The sequence below is a fragment of the Poecilia latipinna genome, unplaced genomic scaffold (genome assembly GCF_001443285.1).
Source record: "Poecilia latipinna isolate Pla-1442-1.1 unplaced genomic scaffold, P_latipinna-1.0 Scaffold40, whole genome shotgun sequence".
Taxonomy (NCBI): domain Eukaryota; kingdom Metazoa; phylum Chordata; class Actinopteri; order Cyprinodontiformes; family Poeciliidae; genus Poecilia; species Poecilia latipinna.
In genome coordinates, this window is record NW_015112656.1 from 122,473 (window position 1) to 143,353 (window position 20,881).

At 41.7% G+C, this 20,881-nt stretch overlaps 1 protein-coding gene across 1 annotated transcript in view; it reads left to right on the forward strand.

The window, feature by feature from the left end:
- zanl (zonadhesin, like) overlaps nucleotides 1–20,610 on the forward strand; it is a 26,339-nt gene extending 5,729 nt beyond the window's left edge. Inside the window, exons 6-40 of the mRNA XM_015046631.1 lie at nucleotides 141–337; nucleotides 601–739; nucleotides 1,310–1,426; nucleotides 1,712–1,836; nucleotides 2,682–2,827; nucleotides 3,051–3,194; nucleotides 3,421–3,528; nucleotides 4,564–4,733; nucleotides 6,808–7,010; nucleotides 7,290–7,434; nucleotides 8,427–8,674; nucleotides 8,800–8,977; nucleotides 9,086–9,194; nucleotides 9,377–9,471; nucleotides 9,762–9,938; nucleotides 11,475–11,683; nucleotides 11,763–11,907; nucleotides 11,992–12,089; nucleotides 13,137–13,283; nucleotides 13,383–13,547; nucleotides 13,630–13,757; nucleotides 13,916–14,187; nucleotides 14,268–14,476; nucleotides 14,833–14,977; nucleotides 15,104–15,351; nucleotides 15,434–15,563; nucleotides 15,660–15,861; nucleotides 17,348–17,509; nucleotides 17,588–17,718; nucleotides 17,813–18,015; nucleotides 18,106–18,241; nucleotides 18,653–18,790; nucleotides 18,991–19,084; nucleotides 19,897–19,940; nucleotides 20,377–20,610. Of these exons, the coding sequence (XP_014902117.1) occupies nucleotides 141–337; nucleotides 601–739; nucleotides 1,310–1,426; nucleotides 1,712–1,836; nucleotides 2,682–2,827; nucleotides 3,051–3,194; nucleotides 3,421–3,528; nucleotides 4,564–4,733; nucleotides 6,808–7,010; nucleotides 7,290–7,434; nucleotides 8,427–8,674; nucleotides 8,800–8,977; nucleotides 9,086–9,194; nucleotides 9,377–9,471; nucleotides 9,762–9,938; nucleotides 11,475–11,683; nucleotides 11,763–11,907; nucleotides 11,992–12,089; nucleotides 13,137–13,283; nucleotides 13,383–13,547; nucleotides 13,630–13,757; nucleotides 13,916–14,187; nucleotides 14,268–14,476; nucleotides 14,833–14,977; nucleotides 15,104–15,351; nucleotides 15,434–15,563; nucleotides 15,660–15,861; nucleotides 17,348–17,509; nucleotides 17,588–17,718; nucleotides 17,813–18,015; nucleotides 18,106–18,241; nucleotides 18,653–18,790; nucleotides 18,991–19,084; nucleotides 19,897–19,940; nucleotides 20,377–20,432 (5,363 nt within the window). The 3' untranslated portion in view covers nucleotides 20,433–20,610. The remainder of the gene's footprint in view (nucleotides 1–140; nucleotides 338–600; nucleotides 740–1,309; nucleotides 1,427–1,711; nucleotides 1,837–2,681; nucleotides 2,828–3,050; nucleotides 3,195–3,420; nucleotides 3,529–4,563; nucleotides 4,734–6,807; nucleotides 7,011–7,289; nucleotides 7,435–8,426; nucleotides 8,675–8,799; nucleotides 8,978–9,085; nucleotides 9,195–9,376; nucleotides 9,472–9,761; nucleotides 9,939–11,474; nucleotides 11,684–11,762; nucleotides 11,908–11,991; nucleotides 12,090–13,136; nucleotides 13,284–13,382; nucleotides 13,548–13,629; nucleotides 13,758–13,915; nucleotides 14,188–14,267; nucleotides 14,477–14,832; nucleotides 14,978–15,103; nucleotides 15,352–15,433; nucleotides 15,564–15,659; nucleotides 15,862–17,347; nucleotides 17,510–17,587; nucleotides 17,719–17,812; nucleotides 18,016–18,105; nucleotides 18,242–18,652; nucleotides 18,791–18,990; nucleotides 19,085–19,896; nucleotides 19,941–20,376) is intronic.
- The last annotated feature ends 271 nt before the right edge of the window (nucleotides 20,611–20,881 follow it).

Here is a 20,881-nt window from a genome sequence, read left to right on the forward strand (position 1 = left end):
GTTTTGTTCAATCTGAATCTGTGAGATATACCCAGATTATATATGAACAAAGTTATCATCAAATCTTCCTGACTAACATTTAAAACAAATAACTACTGCATTTCTGCCCCAATAATTGATTTTTGGCTGTTTTCTCCTAGCACTGAAATGCCTCCCTAACAGCCACTATGAGCCCTGTGCTGACCCCTGTCAGGAGACGTGCTCTGGAAGACCTTCCTCCTGTGGTGGACCGTGCTCTGAGGGGTGTGTGTGTGATCCTGGTTATGTGCTAAGTGCTGGAAAGTGTGTCGCAAGTAATACTTGTGGCTGCAATCACTCAAACGGACAGTATTACAAGGTAAATGGAGTTTGGCATTATAGGCCCACAGATATTTCAGTGGACTGTATCCCACTTACATTTGTTGACTCAGCTTAATTGAGAACATTTTTCACAAATAAATGTGTATCGATACATTGGTTTATCGATAAGTTAGCAAAACTGTTTGTTGTTTCTTATCCAAATTAACAAATTGACCTTGTTAAATGATCAGAAGACACATAGGTGGACAAGTCTTACTGCTTGTGAGATTTACAACTTTTTTTTTTTTTAATCTGTTTCAGCCTGGAGAGGAGTTCTATGTGGACGACTGTAAGCTGAAGTGCAAGTGTAATGCTCCATCTGTTACCTGTGAGGCGTCACAGTGTCCCTCAATGCACGAGTGCAAAGTTCAGGATGGAGATTTGGGCTGCTATCCCACCGGTAAATACACACACATAGATCATCTGAAGATGATGAATGGTTTGACCAATAAACACTCTGTGTGAATGTGGATAGCAGTCAGCAAGACTGCAACAGTGTTATACTTGATGCACTGGCAATGATGAAGTTGCAGCTGCCATTTGCCAAACTGGTTACCACATATGTGTGGTAGCCATATTGGATTTTGAAGTCCAATTTTCCAGGTCAGAACTTTGACTTCAGAGTTGATCTTTCATATCTCCAGCTGAGAACTTGAAAAATCTTGAATGTCTTAGAAATTAAAAGGAGCATTAGCAATTCTAGTTGATATTCACATTTAACTTTAAAATATGAAAGACCCCTCTCTTGCTGAGTAATGCCAGTTAGTTAATGGAAGCAATAACTTTAACTCTTGCATAACTGGAGAGTAGCAGGAGAAAGAAATAGAGTGCTACAGACTTAGGCCAGCAGAACAACTGCAGGAGATAGCTCAGCGCAGCCTGACTCATTCTGACAACAGAGAAAGAATTTGTTGATGCTTTGCTGACTGCTCTAGCTTTGGCTCTTGAAGTTTTTTACATGCTTGCTCAGGGTCACAGGACTGTGTGGTTTCTGGGGATCCCCACTACAACACGTTTGACAAGAAGTTCTACAGCTTTATGGGAACCTGCACTTACACACTGGCCAGGACGTGCAAGAACAACACAGGTAGAACAATGCTGCTTCATGTTTACATCATTTAATACTAAAACAAAAGGGTTTCATGCTGTGCTTACACTTTCTGTCTTTGTAAGATTAGTCAGAAAAACTTAAAAAGATATGACTAGATGGTCACATGGAAATGTGACCAGTCAATGTAAACGTTCATAATGTAACTTCAAGCTAGTCTATGGTGTTACTGCTCCATAATACATGTAACGTCCAGTAAAATAAGTGAGTGGTGAATAAATACAGAGTGATAACATCGAAGAGACGTGACTGTTACTTGTGTAGGTCCTTGGTTCTCTGTGGAGGCCAAGAATGAGGAGCGAGGAGGACCAGGCCTGTCCTACCTGAGAAAACTCTACGTCACTGTGAATGGAGTCACCGTCACCCTGATGAAGTCCAGGAGAATTCTGGTCTGTATGGACTGTAGCTTCCATTGCTTTCATTGTTAGCATAGCACTGGGTTACAGATATATATATATATATATTTTTTTTTTTATTTTATTTTTTTTTTAACTGAACTAGGACTATTTTGCACCACTGAATCCAAAAATGACATCCATGTTTCCCAATCAGGTCAGGTTTTTATTCTAATTTCATTTAGAGAAATCTGATCTTATGACTAAATTGATGTCATTTTTGTGACATCATCAGTTCATTTCTGTTAATATTTCTCATCCAAAAAAGGTTTTAGGAGAGAAAAACTTGTTTTCTAACAGTGTATTCATTAAATGTTACCAACTTGGATTTCTGTGAACTGAATAATAAGCACTGATCAGGGTAGGTACATGTGAATTGAACATTACATCTTCATCGTGTAAAATTTTCAGAGAACCGATCCAGATGTGAGAACAAGTCCTGCAGTTTGTTGCTCATGTTGCTCCATAGTTCAGAAAGTTGACCTGATTGAACAAAATCAATGTGATTTTTGGATTCAGCTCATCAACATGACCTTTAAATAGTTGGAAAAATCCCTGATAATTTTTTGGCTGTTGACCAGTGTAGTGGCTAATATTCCTCACAGAGAATATCCAATTTGTCCTCACCACACATCAACCATATGTGCTATTCTCTCTGTGTCTGGTTCACTGAATTTACTTGTTCAAACCAGTATTTGTTCTTCTTCTTCAGCTACTTTATTACTTTTCCATTTTTAATTGTTGCAGCTCTTTAAATATAAGCATGAAAGCAAATATTTATTCAGCTCTGTTTAGTTCATCCTGGTTGAACTCATTTTCGACGTCCGTCTGTCTTGCAGGTGAACGGTGTGCGCGTGGCCCTCCCTCACTCCCCCTCTCCGCTCATGTCAATCAGTCTTGCCGGTCAGTACGTCACCTTGGAGACGACCTTTGGTCTCCGTGTTCGATGGGATGGAAATCATTATGCCCAGATCTCAGTACCTAGGTTGGTATAAATGTATTTTGTAAATTATATGTAAAGTGTCTTTAACTTTTTTTCTCACAGTGTTGACCTGCTCTGTAACTGAGCAGCTGTGTTTCAATACTTCTCTGAAATAAACCAGAAGTTGAAGCATCCCTGGATCAAATCTTGCTTATTCATATATATTTCATTAAAGATTTTATGGCTCGTGTTCTTCAGGACTCCTCTTCCCTTTGTGTTCATCCAGCTCCTACTATGACCAGATGTGTGGTCTCTGTGGCGACTACGACGGGAACCCAAACAATGACTTCACTAAACCAGACGGCTCCTTGGTAGACAACGTCAATGACTTTGGAAACAGCTGGCAGACGAAAGAGGACGAGGATGATAGGTGAGTTTATTAACATTCAACTGATAAATGTATCTCATAATCATAATGCGCTGATAACGCCATGTGCACTTTGTAAAAAACATGAAATAAAAACATTAAAATAAATTCTATTTGGCGATTTATATTTGTTTCTCAACAGTCTCTTCCTGTACAAACGTACTATACAGTACATAACATGTTGTTTTCATTAAATCCATGCTGATTTTGATGGCTTTTGTTTGTGTAGATGCACCCAAGGCTCGAAGCCGGACCCAGACTGCGACCCCACCCTGGAGGATGAGTTGGTGAAACCAGACAAATGTGGCAAAATAAAAGATCCTGCTGGACCCTTCAGGTGAGACACAACATTAAGAACCTTTTTTTAATCAGTGATTCGACAGTACAGCTGTACTTTGAGCTGTACAGAGAACACTGAGGATCCTTTTAGCTTTCATCTTGAACTCTTTGGTGTGTATCTTTTACCAGATCTTTATGTCAGTGGGAACTCCCTTTCCTCAGCAGCGTCAGCAGCTTCCTGTCCAGTTTTGATGCTTTAAATTGCACGTTGCAGATACAGGGGCAGTTATATGATGGCAATAATCCCGTAAAGGTTTTATGTGCATGCAATTATGTGATATTTTTATGCTTGGCTTGGCAACAACTGAACCTTTAAAACTGCACTGATTGGATGTTTTGTTTTGGAATGGGATCAAAGCCTACTGAAGATCCCAATAAAGCATTTATTGCACTGAGGCAGACATTATATATCTGCCTTATCATGCTTCTGATTACATTTATATCTTATTTTGGAACTCTGAACATAATTGCTTCACATCTATGCACTCATAGCAGCCACTAGAGGTCACTACATCCTTCCAAATAAAGTCATCAATCCTGGTATCATCAGAGACAGACACACACAACCAGGAGGCATACCATGCGCAAAGACACACACACACACACACACACACACACACACACACACACACACACACACGCACACACACCTCATACCTGTGGCCTGGCTGCAGAAACTAACTGAGAGCTAAAAGCAGACAGAATGTTAGCTCTGGGCCTGACCAATCAGAGTCTTTGTTTTCCTTTCTGCCATTATGAGCTATAGATTTAGGTTTTGAAAAGTTTGAACAATTTAGATTTACATTTTTAAAAAATCCTCCACAATTCCTTTGGAAACTACTGGATCAGTTTGAAGAACAAAACACAAAGTTTTTATGAGTTTCTGAAGTAATCAGTGCTCAGCTCTGTCTCCTCTCCCCTGTGTTCTCCTGATCTTTCAGAGTTCTGTTTTAACAGCTTTTTTGGTGACTGTCCTGAAAAATGTCCTTCTTCGATCCTCGAATGTCCCTAAGTGTGTTTCTCTTTTCTTCAGGGACTGCATCGCTGTTGTAGATCCCACATCGTTCTTCAAAAGTTGTGTTTACGACATGTGCCAGTTCAGCGGCCAGCAGCATGTGCTGTGTGACCAGCTGCAAGCTTACACTGATGCATGCCAGAGCGCTGGAGCCACGGTGCACCAATGGAGAACTCCAGAATTCTGCCGTAAGTTTTCCATGAGACCTATTGTCTTCTCAGTTAAGCACCGAGGACACAAATCAAATGTTCTGATTAGTGGTTTAGTCTTACTAAATGTATGCACTGTAACTTATGTTACATGTGTTACAGAAATATGTGTGGAAATATTTCTGATTAACCACTTTTAGTTCTGGGGTCGTACAAAAGCAGCAAAGGGAACATTTGTGTGTTATGCTAGGTTAACTGATTCCAGATCATTGCAGTGAACTTGTCTGTTTTCATCTAAAAGTCAGTGAGAGTCCTGGCTTGCATGATGCTACCGGAGCTGCAGTTTGGTTCTCTCAGTTCTGCAGCTCAAGTATCAGTACATTATTCAGTAGGGTTTTTTCTTTCCTGACTGCCGTTGGTGTTCTGCTGTGAGTCAGCCTGAGCTAAAAGAGATGTGAGAAGATAAAGGCGAGAGACTTAACCTGACTTGTTCATTTTATAGAGGGTTTAAAAGTGGGCTAGTCTATGGTTAACTCCTCTAACACAAATGTAGCTGTTAGCTGTGTTAGCATCCAAAAGTGTAAAAATGGTAGCGTGGATGTACAATATTTAATATTTGGTCATTATCCAATATGCCGATATACTACTTATCATTTTACCGATAACTGACACAAATACCAATATTTTTTTCCTATACCTACTTATTGAAACTCTATGGCTTTCTCTACTGTGGCATTAAAATATTGCATTATATTTGTCAATTTATTCTGCTACCAAATGCAAATGCTAAAAATTAGGCTGAAAATGATGCAACACTTTCAACTTGCATTATGTTTAATGTCAAATTTATTCATGACATTTGCTCTCTAAGACAATGACAACACTCAATCAGTGCATCACTGTCACTGGTTTGTCATATAAAAACACCTTTTATATCGGTGAGATTTTTTGACAGAATGGCCAATATTAAATTTTACAGCTAATTTTAGTCGATACCAATAACCATGCCAATAATATCCCTAAAAAATGGTTTAAAAATGTATTTGATTTATATGTTTAATCCATTGTGTTCACCTTTATAGAAATATTACATACGTTTATTGCATCAGGTCAAGTTAAATAAATTCATAAACTACAGTTTTATCTCTACTCACTCAGACATAAAGCTAATTTAATCCAGACAAAGGAGTTTCTGTCAGGTATTCTCAAGAGCTGTATAAACAGAACAACTTATCTTCAGGATGTTAGCTTTAGCGCTTAAGCCTGTGACTGCAGGGCTTAATGCAGGATCAGCTGCAGTGTTGTTTCTGTACACAAAGCTGGGCTGAGTTTGTGTTTTTAGAGCTTTGTTTGTTCTATCAATGGATGATAGAACAGACACACATCTGTTCACACATCAGACGTCATTTTATTTCAAAAATACCTTGAAATAAAAGTATTTTTGATACAATATTTTTTTTTTTAGCTTTTTAGTTTCCTTCTATATGTTCTCTAAATTTCTTTCTTTAAGTGAAGTGTAAATCAAACTTCATTAAATTGATTTATATATATATAAATATAAATAATTTTAGATATTTCTTTATTATGGAGGCCAGGCTGTAACCAGCCCTGGTTGTGGCAAGTAAACTTAAAGAAATTAACTTTTGTGGATTATGATTTAATAAGGGTTTGGATAACTACTGTTTAAATGTAATCACAATTTTTTTTTTTAAAAACTACATTTTGTATTTGCTTTGTATATGTCTAATGCTATAATTGGTTTCACAATCTGACACATTTACTGTAAGCGTGACAAAGAAGACGTGTGAGGAGTTCAAATATTAACTATATTTAAAACAAACATTTTCCAATATTTTGGAAAATGTTTGCTATAGAACAGGTTTGATGTTTCATCATCAAAACATAAGAACTGGGTTGAGGTGGGAATTAAATATTCCTATTACTATGATTATTACTTTATCTGGTTTATTATCCACACAACTTATTGTTTTTCTCTTTCTTTGTTTCCTATTTTACCTTTTATCCACCCACCCTTCTCTATTCCCTTCTTCCTTTAATTCTGCCTTCCCTTTGTCCACCATTTTGTTTGTCCTCGGTGTGTTTGTCCACGCAGCCCTGGCCTGTCCCCCTAACAGCTCGTACTCCCTGTGTGTGAGCTCCTGTCCTGAAACTTGCCTGGGTGTGGCCGGCCGGCCTGGCTGTCAGGACGTGTGTGTGGAGGGCTGTGAGTGTAACCCAGGCTTCATCCTCAGTGATGACAGATGTGTTGCATTGAAAGACTGTGGCTGTGTGGACGCCAGTGGGACGTACTATCCTGTAAGTGGAACCGGTTTTTAACCGATTCACTATGACTTGTTCCTTCTGTGGAAACTTTGTAAAAAAAAAAAAAAAAAAAAAACGAGAAGGAAAAGCTAGAAGCTCAAAGCCTCTTTGTGAGAATTGCCGAGAAAGATCCATGTTGGTGCACACGACACACATTTTAAGGAGCGTTCTCTCCACGTGTCTAAAAATATCAAGATAAAAATCATTTAAGGAAGCTGTTTTTCACATTGAAGCGGGAGTGAATCAGTATTTATTTGTTCGTATGGTTTTCAGGTTGGAGAGGACTGGTACTTGGAGGGTTGTGAGCAGAAGTGTGAGTGCCAGAAAGGAGGTTTGCTCCAATGTTATAACACCAGCTGTAGACCCGGCACTGAGAGCTGCCAGCTGCACGACGGACAGTATGAATGCCGACCTCTAGGTGAGTTAAGAACAGTCAAACTGACACACACTTCAACACGCTATTAAATATGAATGTCGTCTGCGGACATGCACACGCGGTGATATTGATCTGCAGTGTCCAACGTTTTTCTGCAATCTCTTTTCATGGATGTTATCCTTTGTCAGTCTGGTTGGCTGTATAAGTCTAGATCAAAGCTGGAAATATCTTTGTACAATTTACACCTTCATTTAAAAAAGAGGGAATTTTTTCTCTATGGCAGGTAAATCTGACTGAGGATGATGCATTTTTGCTGAACTCTACTTTTAAAATATAGTTAAAGTTGATATCATTAAATACGGCTGTATGCTAAAATGTTAGCACCACACCACCATCATAACGGGTCACTGGGGAATCAACCACTGCACAAAATTACTGATGTAACCTTGCATGGACAGAATGAAGCTTCAGCATGTCCATAACTTGAATGTAGTTGGAAGGTGTTTCCCTCATTTGCAGTGTTCACAACACGTAAACAAACAAATAACTTGGTAAATAATTTAAAAATATAAAGTGGATATTGACGTTGTAGAGATTAAAAGTTGTGAGACCTGGAAGAACACATCCAGGATGGAAACATTGACTGGATTAAAACACACGATGGACCTGGAGCGCAGAGTCAGCAGAACGCTGGGGAGGCAGAATCATGTGACCTGTACAGACAGCACAACACATGGAGTTCCTTAGATCACACTGCCTGTTGGGTCACATGGTAGCTAACATGTTGCTTTGTGTTGGTGATGAAATACAAAGAATTAATGTTTGGGGAAATATGGAGTACGCAAAACCACCAGGGATCCAACATGCTGGTACCTGTTAGCTGTTTTCTGCTTGTTGGTACTACTGGGTCTATAATTTATATATTCCAATAAGTCTGTTTCTGCTCTGTCAAGCCACAGTAACATAGAAAAGGATGGTTTTCAAGGCTGAGTGTCTGAACACAGCTTGGTTCAAATCCAACCTCTCTTTCTTAGGAAATGGTATCTGTTCAGTCTCTGGAGATCCTCACTACACCACCTTTGATAAGAAAACCCACAATTACATGGGTGCTTGCTCCTACACACTAACCAAGCCCTGCAACGAGTCCTCCGGGTTGCCGTACTTCACCGTGGACACCATGAATGAGCACAGAGGGAGTAACAACAAGGTCTCCTACGTCCGAGCTGTGGTCGTCAACGTGAACGACGTGACTTTCATCCTTGGCAAAGGTCGCAAAGTCCAGGTCTGAACCACAAGTACAACCACCGGACACTGGCAGGATTCACATTCCTTAACAGTGAATTTCTGTCGTGTGAGTAAAAAGCACTGCATTCTGTGCTGCTTCATAAATGTGACTTTTCTCTTCAGGTCAACGGGACTTTAGTTGTTCCACCTGTTACCTCCATCAGTGGGGTTCAGATCTACCTGAGTGGAAAGTTTGTCGTTCTGGAAACATCGTTTGGGCTGAGGGTTCGGTTTGACGGGAATCACCACGCAGACGTCTCCGTTCCAACTTCATACAACGGCCTTCTTTGTGGCATGTGTGGTAAGAAACACATTAGCGAATTATTTTAGCTTCTTCTCAGATGGCAGATGAAGAAAATCTCAAAGTGCATCATTTTGTAAGTAACAAAAATGTTTCTGCTCCTGACAGGAAATTTTAACGGCGAGCCCAACGACGACAACTTGAAACCAGACAATACAGCAGCTTCTAACACCAACGACCTGGGAGACAGCTGGCAGGTGCCTGACCCTCGGCCAGAGTGAGTGATGAGTATTTGACTTTCTGCTCCAGATTTCATTAAACATTAACAAAATACTTCCCCCATATCATCTGTCTTTGAAGAAGCTGGAATGTCTGCAGCCTGCAGAGAATCTGGTCGTGTCTCCAGAAACATGGAAACTGATCTTCTTTTCTAATGGACGTTTTTGGTTTTTTTTCCAGCTGCACTAACGGTGGAGGAGAGGAAGACTGTGATGAAGATGTGGAGGAAGAGGCACAGAAGCCCACCAGCTGTGGAATGATCACTGATCCCACTGGTTGGTTCACACACACTAATGCTCACACACCTAAACACACACACACACATGTCAGGAGTGGTCAGGTGACAAAACAAAAGTTCAAAATATGCAATATATTGGACTTCATAGGGTTTTACATAATGTGACTTTAGTACAGTTTAATATTTCAATCTCTTGAATCAGAAAGGTCTTGGAGTTGAAAAACATTTAGAATAATAAAACAATAGCGATCTGTTCTGGTTGGTCTGAGAGTCTAACAGGATGATGAACGTGATGCTCACCAGTCCTGTTTCTCATCTCCTCCTCAGGAATCTTTAAGCCATGCCACTCTGTCGTCCCTCCTGAGTCCTTCTTTGAGAACTGTGTGTATGACCTGTGTGCCACCGGCGGCCAGACCGTGGCCCTGTGCCAGGCCATAGAGAGCTACGCTGACATGTGTGCTGCTGCAGGAGTCCCCATCCACTGGAGAGACAACACCTTCTGTCGTAAGTCTGCCTCAGCCTGATAGTCCTCACCACCAGGTCATCTCTTTAGACTTATTACTGGTGATTACTGGGACATGATGGGAATAGATGCCACCACATGCTGATGCTTCTACCGGCTATCTCTGGAGTTTCCCTTTGAATATTGAGTGAAGTTATTGGTATGATTGTTCCTATGACTCCTTGTGTCTTGACCGAATTGTTTTTTCAGTGTAAGGGTGGGGCCATGAAGAAGAGAACTATTTCTCATTAAACAAACCTCTCATATAATCTTCCAGTAGTCTGCTGGTTTTACCATTATGTCTGCCATCTAATTAGATTGCTATAAACCTCGTTCTTTCCACCAGTTTATTGGGCGTTGACCACACATTGTATTTTGCTGTCAGACGTCTGAAGTACTCTGGAACAAGTCTGGCAGTAAAACTTTAAAGGGGACGTATTATGAAAAAAAAAAACCTAACCCTTTTTGAGATTTGCATCATGTTATAATATTATCTTCATCTAAAACATACCGGGAGTGTTTTTACCTTCATTCTTTCATGCATGTTTGTGAAATCCTTTAATCTCCCGTGGCAACCACTAATCTCTTGGTCTCACCTATTCACACAACGCTCCTCCTTGAAGCCGTAGTCCCCAGTCGAGCTTCCGCCTCACAGAGCACCCCTTCCTCTCTCAGCTCCTCCAGACTAGTGGCAGCAGCAATTAGCAAACTCCTGATGAACTGTACATCTGCTGAGCTCGTCATAGGAACTATTTCTCAGTCTAATGCTCCTAATAATGACTGTAAATGACATACTGGAGAAGCACTGTTGTGATGACGTGCTGAAAGAGGAGTGTCTGAAAGAGTGGGAGCTTCTTAAAGAGACAGAGGACAATTTTAAGGCAAAGTCGAGTTTGAGACATTTTTATATGCAGCATTTTGATAACACCTGAAGATAACGTTACATGATTGTTCTATAAAATGGAATATGTGCCTGAAAAATACATAATGCCATCTTTACATATGCGATAAGTGATGTAGAAGTAGAAATCCTGACAGCTGAGGACATCAAGAGGACATAAGAGTTGTATGAACAGGAAGACAACCATGCTGAACAACACAAGCAGCAAAACCAAAGGAAAAACGTCAGACTGTGTGGAAACTGTCATATTTACACGTGAATATGAAAAGAGATTTTACATCTTAATGATTTCCTTCAGTTATTTTTTTCAGTCTGTTTGGTGTAGTAGACAGACTGTAGCAGAAATGAAGTCATAAAGCCTGAACCTATCCTGGCAGCTGTTCAGTTCGTGCAGTTTTTATTCGTTCCCTCTTGACTTGTGCCACTTTATTACCGTAGTGTAGCCGAATGAAAGACAACACCTGTGAGAGGTTCAAATGAGGGCAAGTCACTTTAGTGGTGACCGAATTTATAACGCAGTCTCTGATATTGCAATTTAGATGTGTGTGTGTTTTTGAGCTGAGTTGATGGAACTCCTGATTAAAAAGATTGTCCTTGTTTTTAAGAGTTGCCTTCTCCGCCTTTCCTCCCCCTGCAGCTCTGAAGTGCCTGGCCGGCAGCCATTATGAGCCGTGTGCCTCTGCCTGCCCTCAGCCCAGCTGCCAGGACCCTGCAGGTCCCGGGGGCTCCTGCAAGCACCCTTGTGTGGAGGGCTGTGTGTGTAACGAGGGCCTGGTCCTCAGTGGAGACAAGTGTGTCCCACTCAGTGAGTGTGGATGTACAGATGAAGAAGGGGAATACAGACCGGTGGGTATTCATTGCAAGAATAGAAAGCATGTGTGACTCATGGCAGGAGTTGAACGTGTGTGTGGGTGTGTGTGTTCAGGTTGGAGACACCTGGTTCACCGAGTCTGACTGTTCGGAGCGCTGTAAGTGTAACGGGAATCTCAACGTCACCTGTGAGCCGTGGCGGTGCAGCCCGGCGCAGGAGTGCAAGGTGGTGGAGGGAGTTCTGGGCTGTCACTCTACAGGTAACCTGGAAACACACACACATCCCAGGCATCTGTTCCTGCATCCCTCTGCCACGGTTACATCACTTCCTCTTCCTTCCCCAGGTAAAGGAGTGTGTCATGTCGCTGGAGATCCACACTATTACACTTTTGACGGTGTGATGCACACGTTCATGGGTACCTGCACATACACACTGGTGGAGGTGAGGAATAATCAGCTTCCTGATTCATCCCAGCAGTAGAAGACAGCCTGTTCTAGTCTAGACTGACATTAATATTATCAAACTGATTCAGTTCCAAGAATGACAATCATACAGTCTAAAGTAAATTGCTTGGAAGAAAGGCTTTACATACACTGGGTTACAAATAAATATTTTTTTGGAAGTTGTCTGTTTTAACGGAATTATGACTATTTTGCTGAATCCAAAAATGACATCCATTTTTCTTAATCAGGTTTTTATTCTAATTTGACTCAGAGAAATTCGATCTTCTGACTAAATTGATTACATTTTTGTGACATCATCAGTTCATTTCCATTAAAAAAGGCTTTAGGAGAAAAAAAAGAATTGTTTTCTAACAGAGTGTATTAATTAAATGTTACAAACTTGGATTTCTGTAGATTGAATAATAAACACTGATAATAAGTACATGTGACTTGAACATCACGTCTTCATTGTAAAATTCTCCGTCTCTTCCCTGTCCTGATGGAATCTCTCCTCCTGCTCATCACTCATTGATCAGATTCTCCAGATGTGAGAACAAGTCCTGCATCTTGATGCTCATGTTGCTCCATAGTTCAGAAAGTTGACCTGATTGAGCAAAACCAATGTGATTTTAGGAGTCAGCTCATCAACATGACCCTAAAACATTTATTATTATATATTATCTGTAGTCTGGTTGAGCAGAGCACTACAGAAGCCATAATGCTTATTAAACAGTTGTAACTTTTTCTGATTTTTAAAAAAAAATATTTTAAATAATATTGGTTGAGATGCAGCAGAGTGAACGGCATTTCAGCAGGAAGTGAAAGAGTGACACGTACAGAGCGACTATCAGATAAATCTCCCTGATATTGACTCAGGAGTTACTATAGAATTTGAAATGTGTCTATTTGTTGCTTCAGTTGAAAAATACTTTATTAATCCCAATGCTTTTGTGAGTCATATGATAAAGCATTATTGTCTGAGGTCATACTTCATTTGGAGACAATCAGACATGTTCATTGCATGCATTTTGTCTACATCCTACAGGTGTGCAACAGCAGCATGGTAACTCCCTTCAAAGTGGTGGCTAAAAACGAGGAGCGTGGTCAGCCAGAGGCCTCCTATCTCCGCTACGTCAAAGTCTACCTGCCTCACGACACCGAGGTTGAGCTCCAGAAGGGCCGCAGAGTTCTGGTAATGTCTCAAACTCACTGACATGAGCATGGATGATTTAAAGCCAGCAAAAAAACCAAAACCATATCCAACGTCTCATTTCATGGCGTCTTGTTTCAGCTGAATGGGCGGCGTGTGCGAACCCCGCTCACCATAGAAGAAGCTGGAGCCAAGGTGATAACCAGCGGAGCCTACAGCCTTCTGGACACAAACTTTGGCCTCCAGGTGAAGTTTGATGGAGTCCATCACCTGGAAGTCACCATACCTGGAGAATACTTCAACAAGGTAGAGAGAGCATTTTACAAGTTTTACTTTGTCATTTGTGAGTGTAGGACGGTCTCTGAAGCTTGGTTTCTGATTTGACCAGGTGTGTGGCATGTGTGGGAACTACAACCATGATAACTCTGATGATAACCTGATGCCTGATAAGAGACCAGCCAAGGACGTGATTGAACTGGGCAACAGCTGGAAATCGGATGGAGACAGTGATCCTGGGTAAGTGTCGACAAAATCTGATTAACTGTAACTATCTGAATGGTGCGTAGCTTTGTTTCAGCAAATATAAAAATGCATAACTGCACTCTAGGATATTTCTGTGTTTGCATTGCAAAAGGGACATTTAGTAAAGTTGAACGGATTTTTTTTGTTTGTAGCTGTCAGCCGGACACACGCCCCGACATCTACCCCAGCTGCACCACAGAAGAAGAGAATCTGTTTACGGCTCAGTGTGCTGAGGTCATCATGTCTGACCGCTTCAAGCCCTGCCACTCTCTAGTGCCCCCCGAGGCCTTCCTTGGTAACTGCATCTACGACATGTGCGAGTATGACGGCATGCAGTCGACGCTGTGTGACAACGTGGAGGCGTACGCCCAGGCCTGCCACAGCGCCGGCGTCACCATCAGCTGGAGGAACAACACTTTCTGCCGTAAGTTTCATTCATGCTGATGAGTCACGGTCCAGCTCAGAGGTCACTGCTTCACCCCGTATGCTCCTTTCTCTTCACAGCGCTGCCCTGTCCCACAAACAGCCACTACTCAGACTGCACTCCGCCCTGCCCCCCCACCTGCTCTGACCTCTTCCCAATATCCTGCCACCTTCCACCAACCACCTGCGTGGAAGGCTGTCAGTGCAACGCCGGATACGTCCTCAGTGATGACAAGTGTGTTCCTCTGGATAAATGTGGCTGTGTGGGCTCGGACGGAGAGTACCATGATGTGAGTTTGACAGCAAACATCAGCCTGGATGTTCAGTAATACAACGGCAGAGTATTTTAGACAGAAAACTATTTTTCCATGGAATACATTTGGTAGTTTACAGAAACAACGAGGGATTTGAGCACAGAGTTTACACTCTAAATTCTTACGTCAGTTTGCATCAAAACTGTCTCATAACAATTATCATGCTGACAAATTCAGTCCAGTCTATAATGCACTGCAGTGAGATTCAAAGAATCACATAAAAATAAGAAAACATTCCTGGAGCCATGTTTATGTGATATACTGATCAGGAAATTACATTATGTAGGAGTCGGTAGATAAATATGACTGAGCATCGGTTTTCTTGTGTGCAGGTGGGAGACTCATGGCTGACAGATAAATGTTCTGAGTTGTGTACTTGTAACCTTGGTGGTGGAATCACATGTAAAAGCCACAGCTGTAACTCGAACTCAGTGTGTGCCCTGGACAAAAACGGAGACATCTACTGCCAGCCCAGCAGTGAGTTCAACACTTAACCATCACACATCCTAGAAATATCAGACATGTGCAGATCAGAGACTCGTTGATTCCTGGCAGTTTAGTTTCTTTTTTTAACCGTCTCTTTGCCATCGTCATCCTCTGTAGAGTTTGACCGATGCAGCATCACTGGAGACCCTCACTACAGGACTTTCGACGGCTTCAAACATCACTTCCAAGGAGCTAACACCTACATCCTGACTCAGGGCCACAATCTCCTGGACTCCCAGGTTCCCCTGCTTGTGAGAGGGAAGAACATCAGGCGAGGTTTGAGCAAGAAAGTGTCCATCCTCGATCAGATGTATGTTGACGTCTACGGCGTCAGCGTTCGTTTCCTGGAGAAGAACGTTGTGCTGGTGAGTTCTGGAGGAAAGCATGCATCGGTGCAACCTTTTTTTGTAAAGAAAACTAAAAGTCATTGACTCTTATTTCCTTCAGGTGAACGGAGAGCGTGTCACACCTCCTCTCACTCCGGTCAGGGGTTTGACAATCACAATGAACTCCAAGGAAGTCCAGCTTTCCACAGACTTTGGACTCACAGTGCGCTTTGATGGCAAAATCCGTGGAGGTAAAGAATCTACCTCACCATACTGAGACCTTCCTTCAACCTACGTATTGATGCCTTCATCCCCATCACTTCCATTTTCCCTCTTGGTTCCTTCAGAAATTGAGCTCCCCAGCACATACAGGAACTCTGTCAGAGGACTGTGTGGAAACTATGATGGCATCACAAGAAACGAGTACATGAAACCTGATGGGACAGTGGTCGGGAGTTTGAATGAGTTTGGAGAAAGCTGGAGAACCAATGACCGAGAAGCTGGTGGGCTGAAGATCTCTGACGTTCAGACGGCCGTTCATGTCCACAGGTAGGAGAACTGCTTGTGTTCAAGTTGGTTGATGAGGATTTTACTCCTATGTGAACATTCCTCATCGTAAATCCCAGTGGTGCACCGATGTCCCCTTTTGCTCTGCCATGAGAGAGGCTGAGTGACAGACACACCCACCAGGTCATGACTGCATGTGTGTAGTCAGTAGTTGAAACAACACTAGTCGATCCATTGATATCTGCCACAACGGGAATTGGCAGATAAGGAGTTTAAAGGAAGGAAATCGTCCTGAAAACTGCAATCGGTGCATTCCTAGTAAATACAAGAAGTCTGTTAACACAGAAACTTGTGAACAATCTCATTTTAAATGACAAATTGATATGAGAACAGGGTTCTGTAGATATGATGTCTATCAGGAAGTTTCGGCTTCATCATTCTGTTGGTTGTTTTAACAGATCCTGATGTTGGTTCAACATGTTTTATTAATGTCAGTCTGGAAGGGAAACCTGATGAAGAGAAACTGAGCCAGCGTTGTAACTGCTTCACTAAGACTTCATGTACTCTTTATTTAATCAGAGATTTTCCACTGAGATACAAAATCCCCTCTTTCAGGGGGTTCTGATCAAGATGCTGACACCACAACAGCTGCATTTCATGGCATAATGATGCAGAATAAACCTTTTGCAGTAGTAGTGGGACACAATGAAAAGTTTTAATTGAGCTAACAATGCTAGGCAACATTTTCAATTCAAAATCCTTTTTGCTACTAAATTATTGAATAAATAGACATATGAGCTCAACAACAAATATATTTATAGTGTTAATCTGTTCTTCAGGTTATTCAACCATCAAATTGGAACAATGTCCTATTCTGTCTGTTCATCTTTCCAGAGTTTCAGGAACTCCTGATCATTCATGGAACTTCTTTAGAAATCCGCTGACATTAGCATCGGAGACGTCTGTGCTGCTGCTGCACGTTTAGCATTGAGATGCTATTTTAGGATTGAATAGTTTCACTCATAGAGTAGCTCAATTTATGTTCAATGACTTGAACACAACAATAATCTTTTCCAGAATCAGTGGGTCTGCACAAGCAGCTTTGTGGTTTGTGTTTGCGGATCTCACCTGTCCGTCAGATTTATGGGCGTACCGGAAACGTATCAATACAAAGGTTCCAACTTAAAACTCAAAATCTATGTGATTAATTAATCAAAATTAACATGTTGAAGTCCAGTCCCCACTGCGCATATATCACTGCATGTTTCATAGACGGCAGATTTTAAAACCTGAAAAAACAAAAATGTTTCTTTAGTTGTTGCCTGTAAAGCAGCTGGACAGTTTCTTCGACTATCACGTCACTCCTAGAAAAATCCAGAATAAAACTGTGCAGTTTACATACATGGGTCAATGTAGGCCTACAGCAAACACTCTGAAGTGATTCAAGATTTGCCTTAGTCAGTTTTTACCCAGATGAGTGTGCCTGAGCAGTCAGTCATATTTATCCCAAACCTCTGTCCTTCTCCAGACGAGAGGTGGAGACAGATCCAGAGTCAGGATTTGAGACGTCTGACTGCTCCGCGTCTCAACTCAGCGACTACAACAGCGTGAAAAAGTGCGGAGCCCTATCAGACCCTCAGGGGCCGTTTGTGGCCTGCCATGACACTGTGGACCCCCAACCCTACCAGGAGTGAGTAATCCTGTGGGCACCATGTGGAACCATGTATGAGGAGTTGCTCATGTTCGATGTGTCTGTCTGTCCTTCTAGTGACTGTTTGTTTGACCTGTGTGCTGAGGAGGGCAGCGAGGAGCTGCGCTGTGGCAGCTACGAGGCGTACGCCACCGCCTGTCAGGAGGCCGGAGTTAAACTTGGAGCCTGGAGGCAGAATCTGAACTGCGGTAAGATTAATAATCCTCAGACACGGGGAAGAGGAGCCTGGCCCCGCCGCCACAAACTCCCTCACAAACCTGACTGTCTGTGTTTGGATTGCAGCCCTGACTTGTGGTGCCAACAGCTCCTACTCCCAGTGCATGACGGCTTGTCCATCATCCTGCGCCGACCTGGCAGCACCCTCTGAATGTGACATCACTTCCTGTATGGAAGGGTGCCAGTGTGCCTCTGGTTTCGTCATGAGCGAGGGGATCTGTGTGCCGTACCCAGAGTGTGGCTGCACCTTCCTCAACAGATACTACTCTGTGAGCCGCACTCCCTTATCACACCCAGGGTATCCATGTTTGTGCGTCTCTATGGATATTTGCTTCATCTTTTCTCTCTCCATCCTGCAGCTGAATGAGAAGTTTGTCACTGAAGACTGCTCCCAGTCGTGCGAGTGTACCAGCAGGGGAGCCGTGTGCCAACCCAAGAGCTGCCAGGAGGATTATGTCTGCACCATCTTCGACTTAAAGCGAGACTGCTTCAAAGGTTTGTTTTCCTTTTGGAGAAACAATAAAAAAACTGACTGTAGGTTTTTAACTGATCTCAAAAAGCTGGTGTCTTATTTGAGAATGTTTGTTAGCTTACTCAAACTTGCACACATGGATTGCGATGTGTGAGTAGTTCAGTAGCGGGTTACGATATGGGCAACCACCCAGGGCGGCATCTTCTCGGCGGGAGGCATGAACTTTAACTCAAGATGTCACTGTAAAAATCGCATGTTTTGCTTTAGTTTATCCACTACATGCTTTTCTGGAGCTGGTTTAGCTTGTAGTTTTAATATAAGGTGTTAAACAGTAAAGATGAGTAAAATGTCTGCTTCCGTGCGCTGATAACTTAGCTGATAATATCACTGCTACTCTTGTATTAGAAACTCATCTGTGTTCTTCCCTCTTGCAGCAAGTCCCTGCCTCAGTTCTCCCTGTGAGAACGGAGGAACATGTGTGGCAGACGACAACGCATTCACATGTGCATGTCCAGAAGGGTTCTACGGCTCAATCTGTGAGATGGAGGTTACTGATGTTCCTGGAGGAATGGGTAAGAGCTGCTCAACTTTATCCTCATGAACTGAGTTAACACTCCAGCACTGAAGCTAATGAAAGGATTCCATTTTGTTTTGAACATGCAAATCAACCAGTGGTTAGCTGTTTATGTCGCTGCTGTTTTTATTCGGTGCGAGCAGCAGAATGTAATAGTAGGGCGGTTTCTCATTGAAATGTCTTTGTTGTTTCTTACAGAAACCAAGTGGATAATCCTAATTGCAGTCTTGGTCTCGGTTGCCGTCGTTGCCATTGTGATTACCGTTGTGTGTGTGTGCACACGGAAAAACAAGTGAGTCCCAACAGAGTTCCAGTCCAGATACAACAGACTTGGAGATCACTTGCGTTTTCATAGATTCCCATAAAAACTCCCAGATGTTCTAGAATTACTGTCAGTATAGTAACATGTCCATGCATGTTCATTTAAAGGCTCTGATGTGCTGTTTAAAGGGGCAATATTATGTAAAGTCCAGTTTTTTGAGCTTCACATCACATTATGTTATTCCTTATCAGAATAATGCCTGGGGTGTGACCCTGATTTGTTTATACATGTTTGAGAAATCCTTTCATGGCAACCATTCAGCTGTGCAAAACGCCTGTGTGGACGTCACTCCACCTCCTCAGAGCTGCCTCACAGAGCAGCTCTTCCCTGCAACTCCCCCGTTCAGCTCCTTCAGACTAGCTAGTGGCAATTAGCAAAGACCTGGTGGAACTGCACATCTGCAGAGCTTTATTACAGTCCTAGGCAGGTAAAAACATTGTTAGTTATTAGAGGAGCTGTGTTGTGATGACTTCCTGAAGGCGGAGTTTCAGAAAGAGCAGGAGGTTTTAAAGAGACAGGCTCAGCTTCAAGCCGTTTAAATTATGAAGTCAAATTTCTTTTAAGTGATGTTTGATATACACCGCATTTTAATAACAAATGGAATTAAAATAGCTATGGTAATATGTGCCTGAAGAACACATAACATTGCCCCTTTGAATCTTGCCTTTGTTAAGTTAATTTAGTCAGTTATTTCAAACTAACAGAGAACATTTTAAATGAATCACAATTCTATCATTTCTCATGGGGGGAAAAAGTCTCATTTCTGCCCTTTCTGTTCACAGGAAAAGCCTTTCTGATGACGGAAGCGTCAGCTTGAAATCAACAAGTAAGAATTGTTAATCTGATCAACAGTTAGACTTACACTGAGCTTTTAAATTCTGAAAAGCTGAAATAAAAATTAAAACCATTTTAAAATCATAAGGGAGAAATTAAAAATTAGAAAATTCAAATGGCTTTTTTTGAGAAGGTCATTTTGTGGAAAATACAGATAAGCTTCATGCAACTGCTGATGATTTTGACTCAAATAGAATAGAATAGGATACTTGCGGTTGTGTGAAATGCTTTAAAACAATTGAATTATTTTTAATTAAGTAACTGAAAAACTTTCAGAATCTTTAAACAAGATCTAAATGTGTTAAATAATTTTAGAAACTTTTCTGGAAGACGTGTTCCTGAAGTAGCTCATGCAGCTTCAGCTTTGAATGACTCGTGGTTGTTAATGCTTTCCTTCCTGTAACTCTGCCCTGCGCTTTGTCTTCCAGGTTATCCATACGAACACATGGATGATGACCGGAAAGAAAAACTGACCAACATGTGATGTTGGTTCACTTGTCAACTTCTGCTCTGCTCTTCTTCGTCATGTGACAAACTGACACTTTTTAACTTATATTTTTGAACTAACCATTTTTTGTGTGAAATGTTAATGTTTCGTTAATGAACTTGTTCTTTTTAAAATGTCTGTGATTTGTGAATAAATATGCCTTTGTTGAAGCACATCCTGAATGCCTTCTGGTTACTAAGCGCCACAGCTCTTTCTTTGATATTTTCTCTTGTTTTCAGAAATGCCTGAATACGACATACAACACAAGTAGCAAAACATTTTTTAAAACAGTCTGTGACAGAAAAAAAAAACTGTCAGGGTCAGTAAAGCACTTCTCTGTCTCCGAATAGTCTGCTGTGGTTATTCCATGTTTCACTATTGAAGCTGAAGTGAAACCAGTGTCATAAGTCTCTGCCCACAAACTACAGAGTCCAGAGGTTTCATGT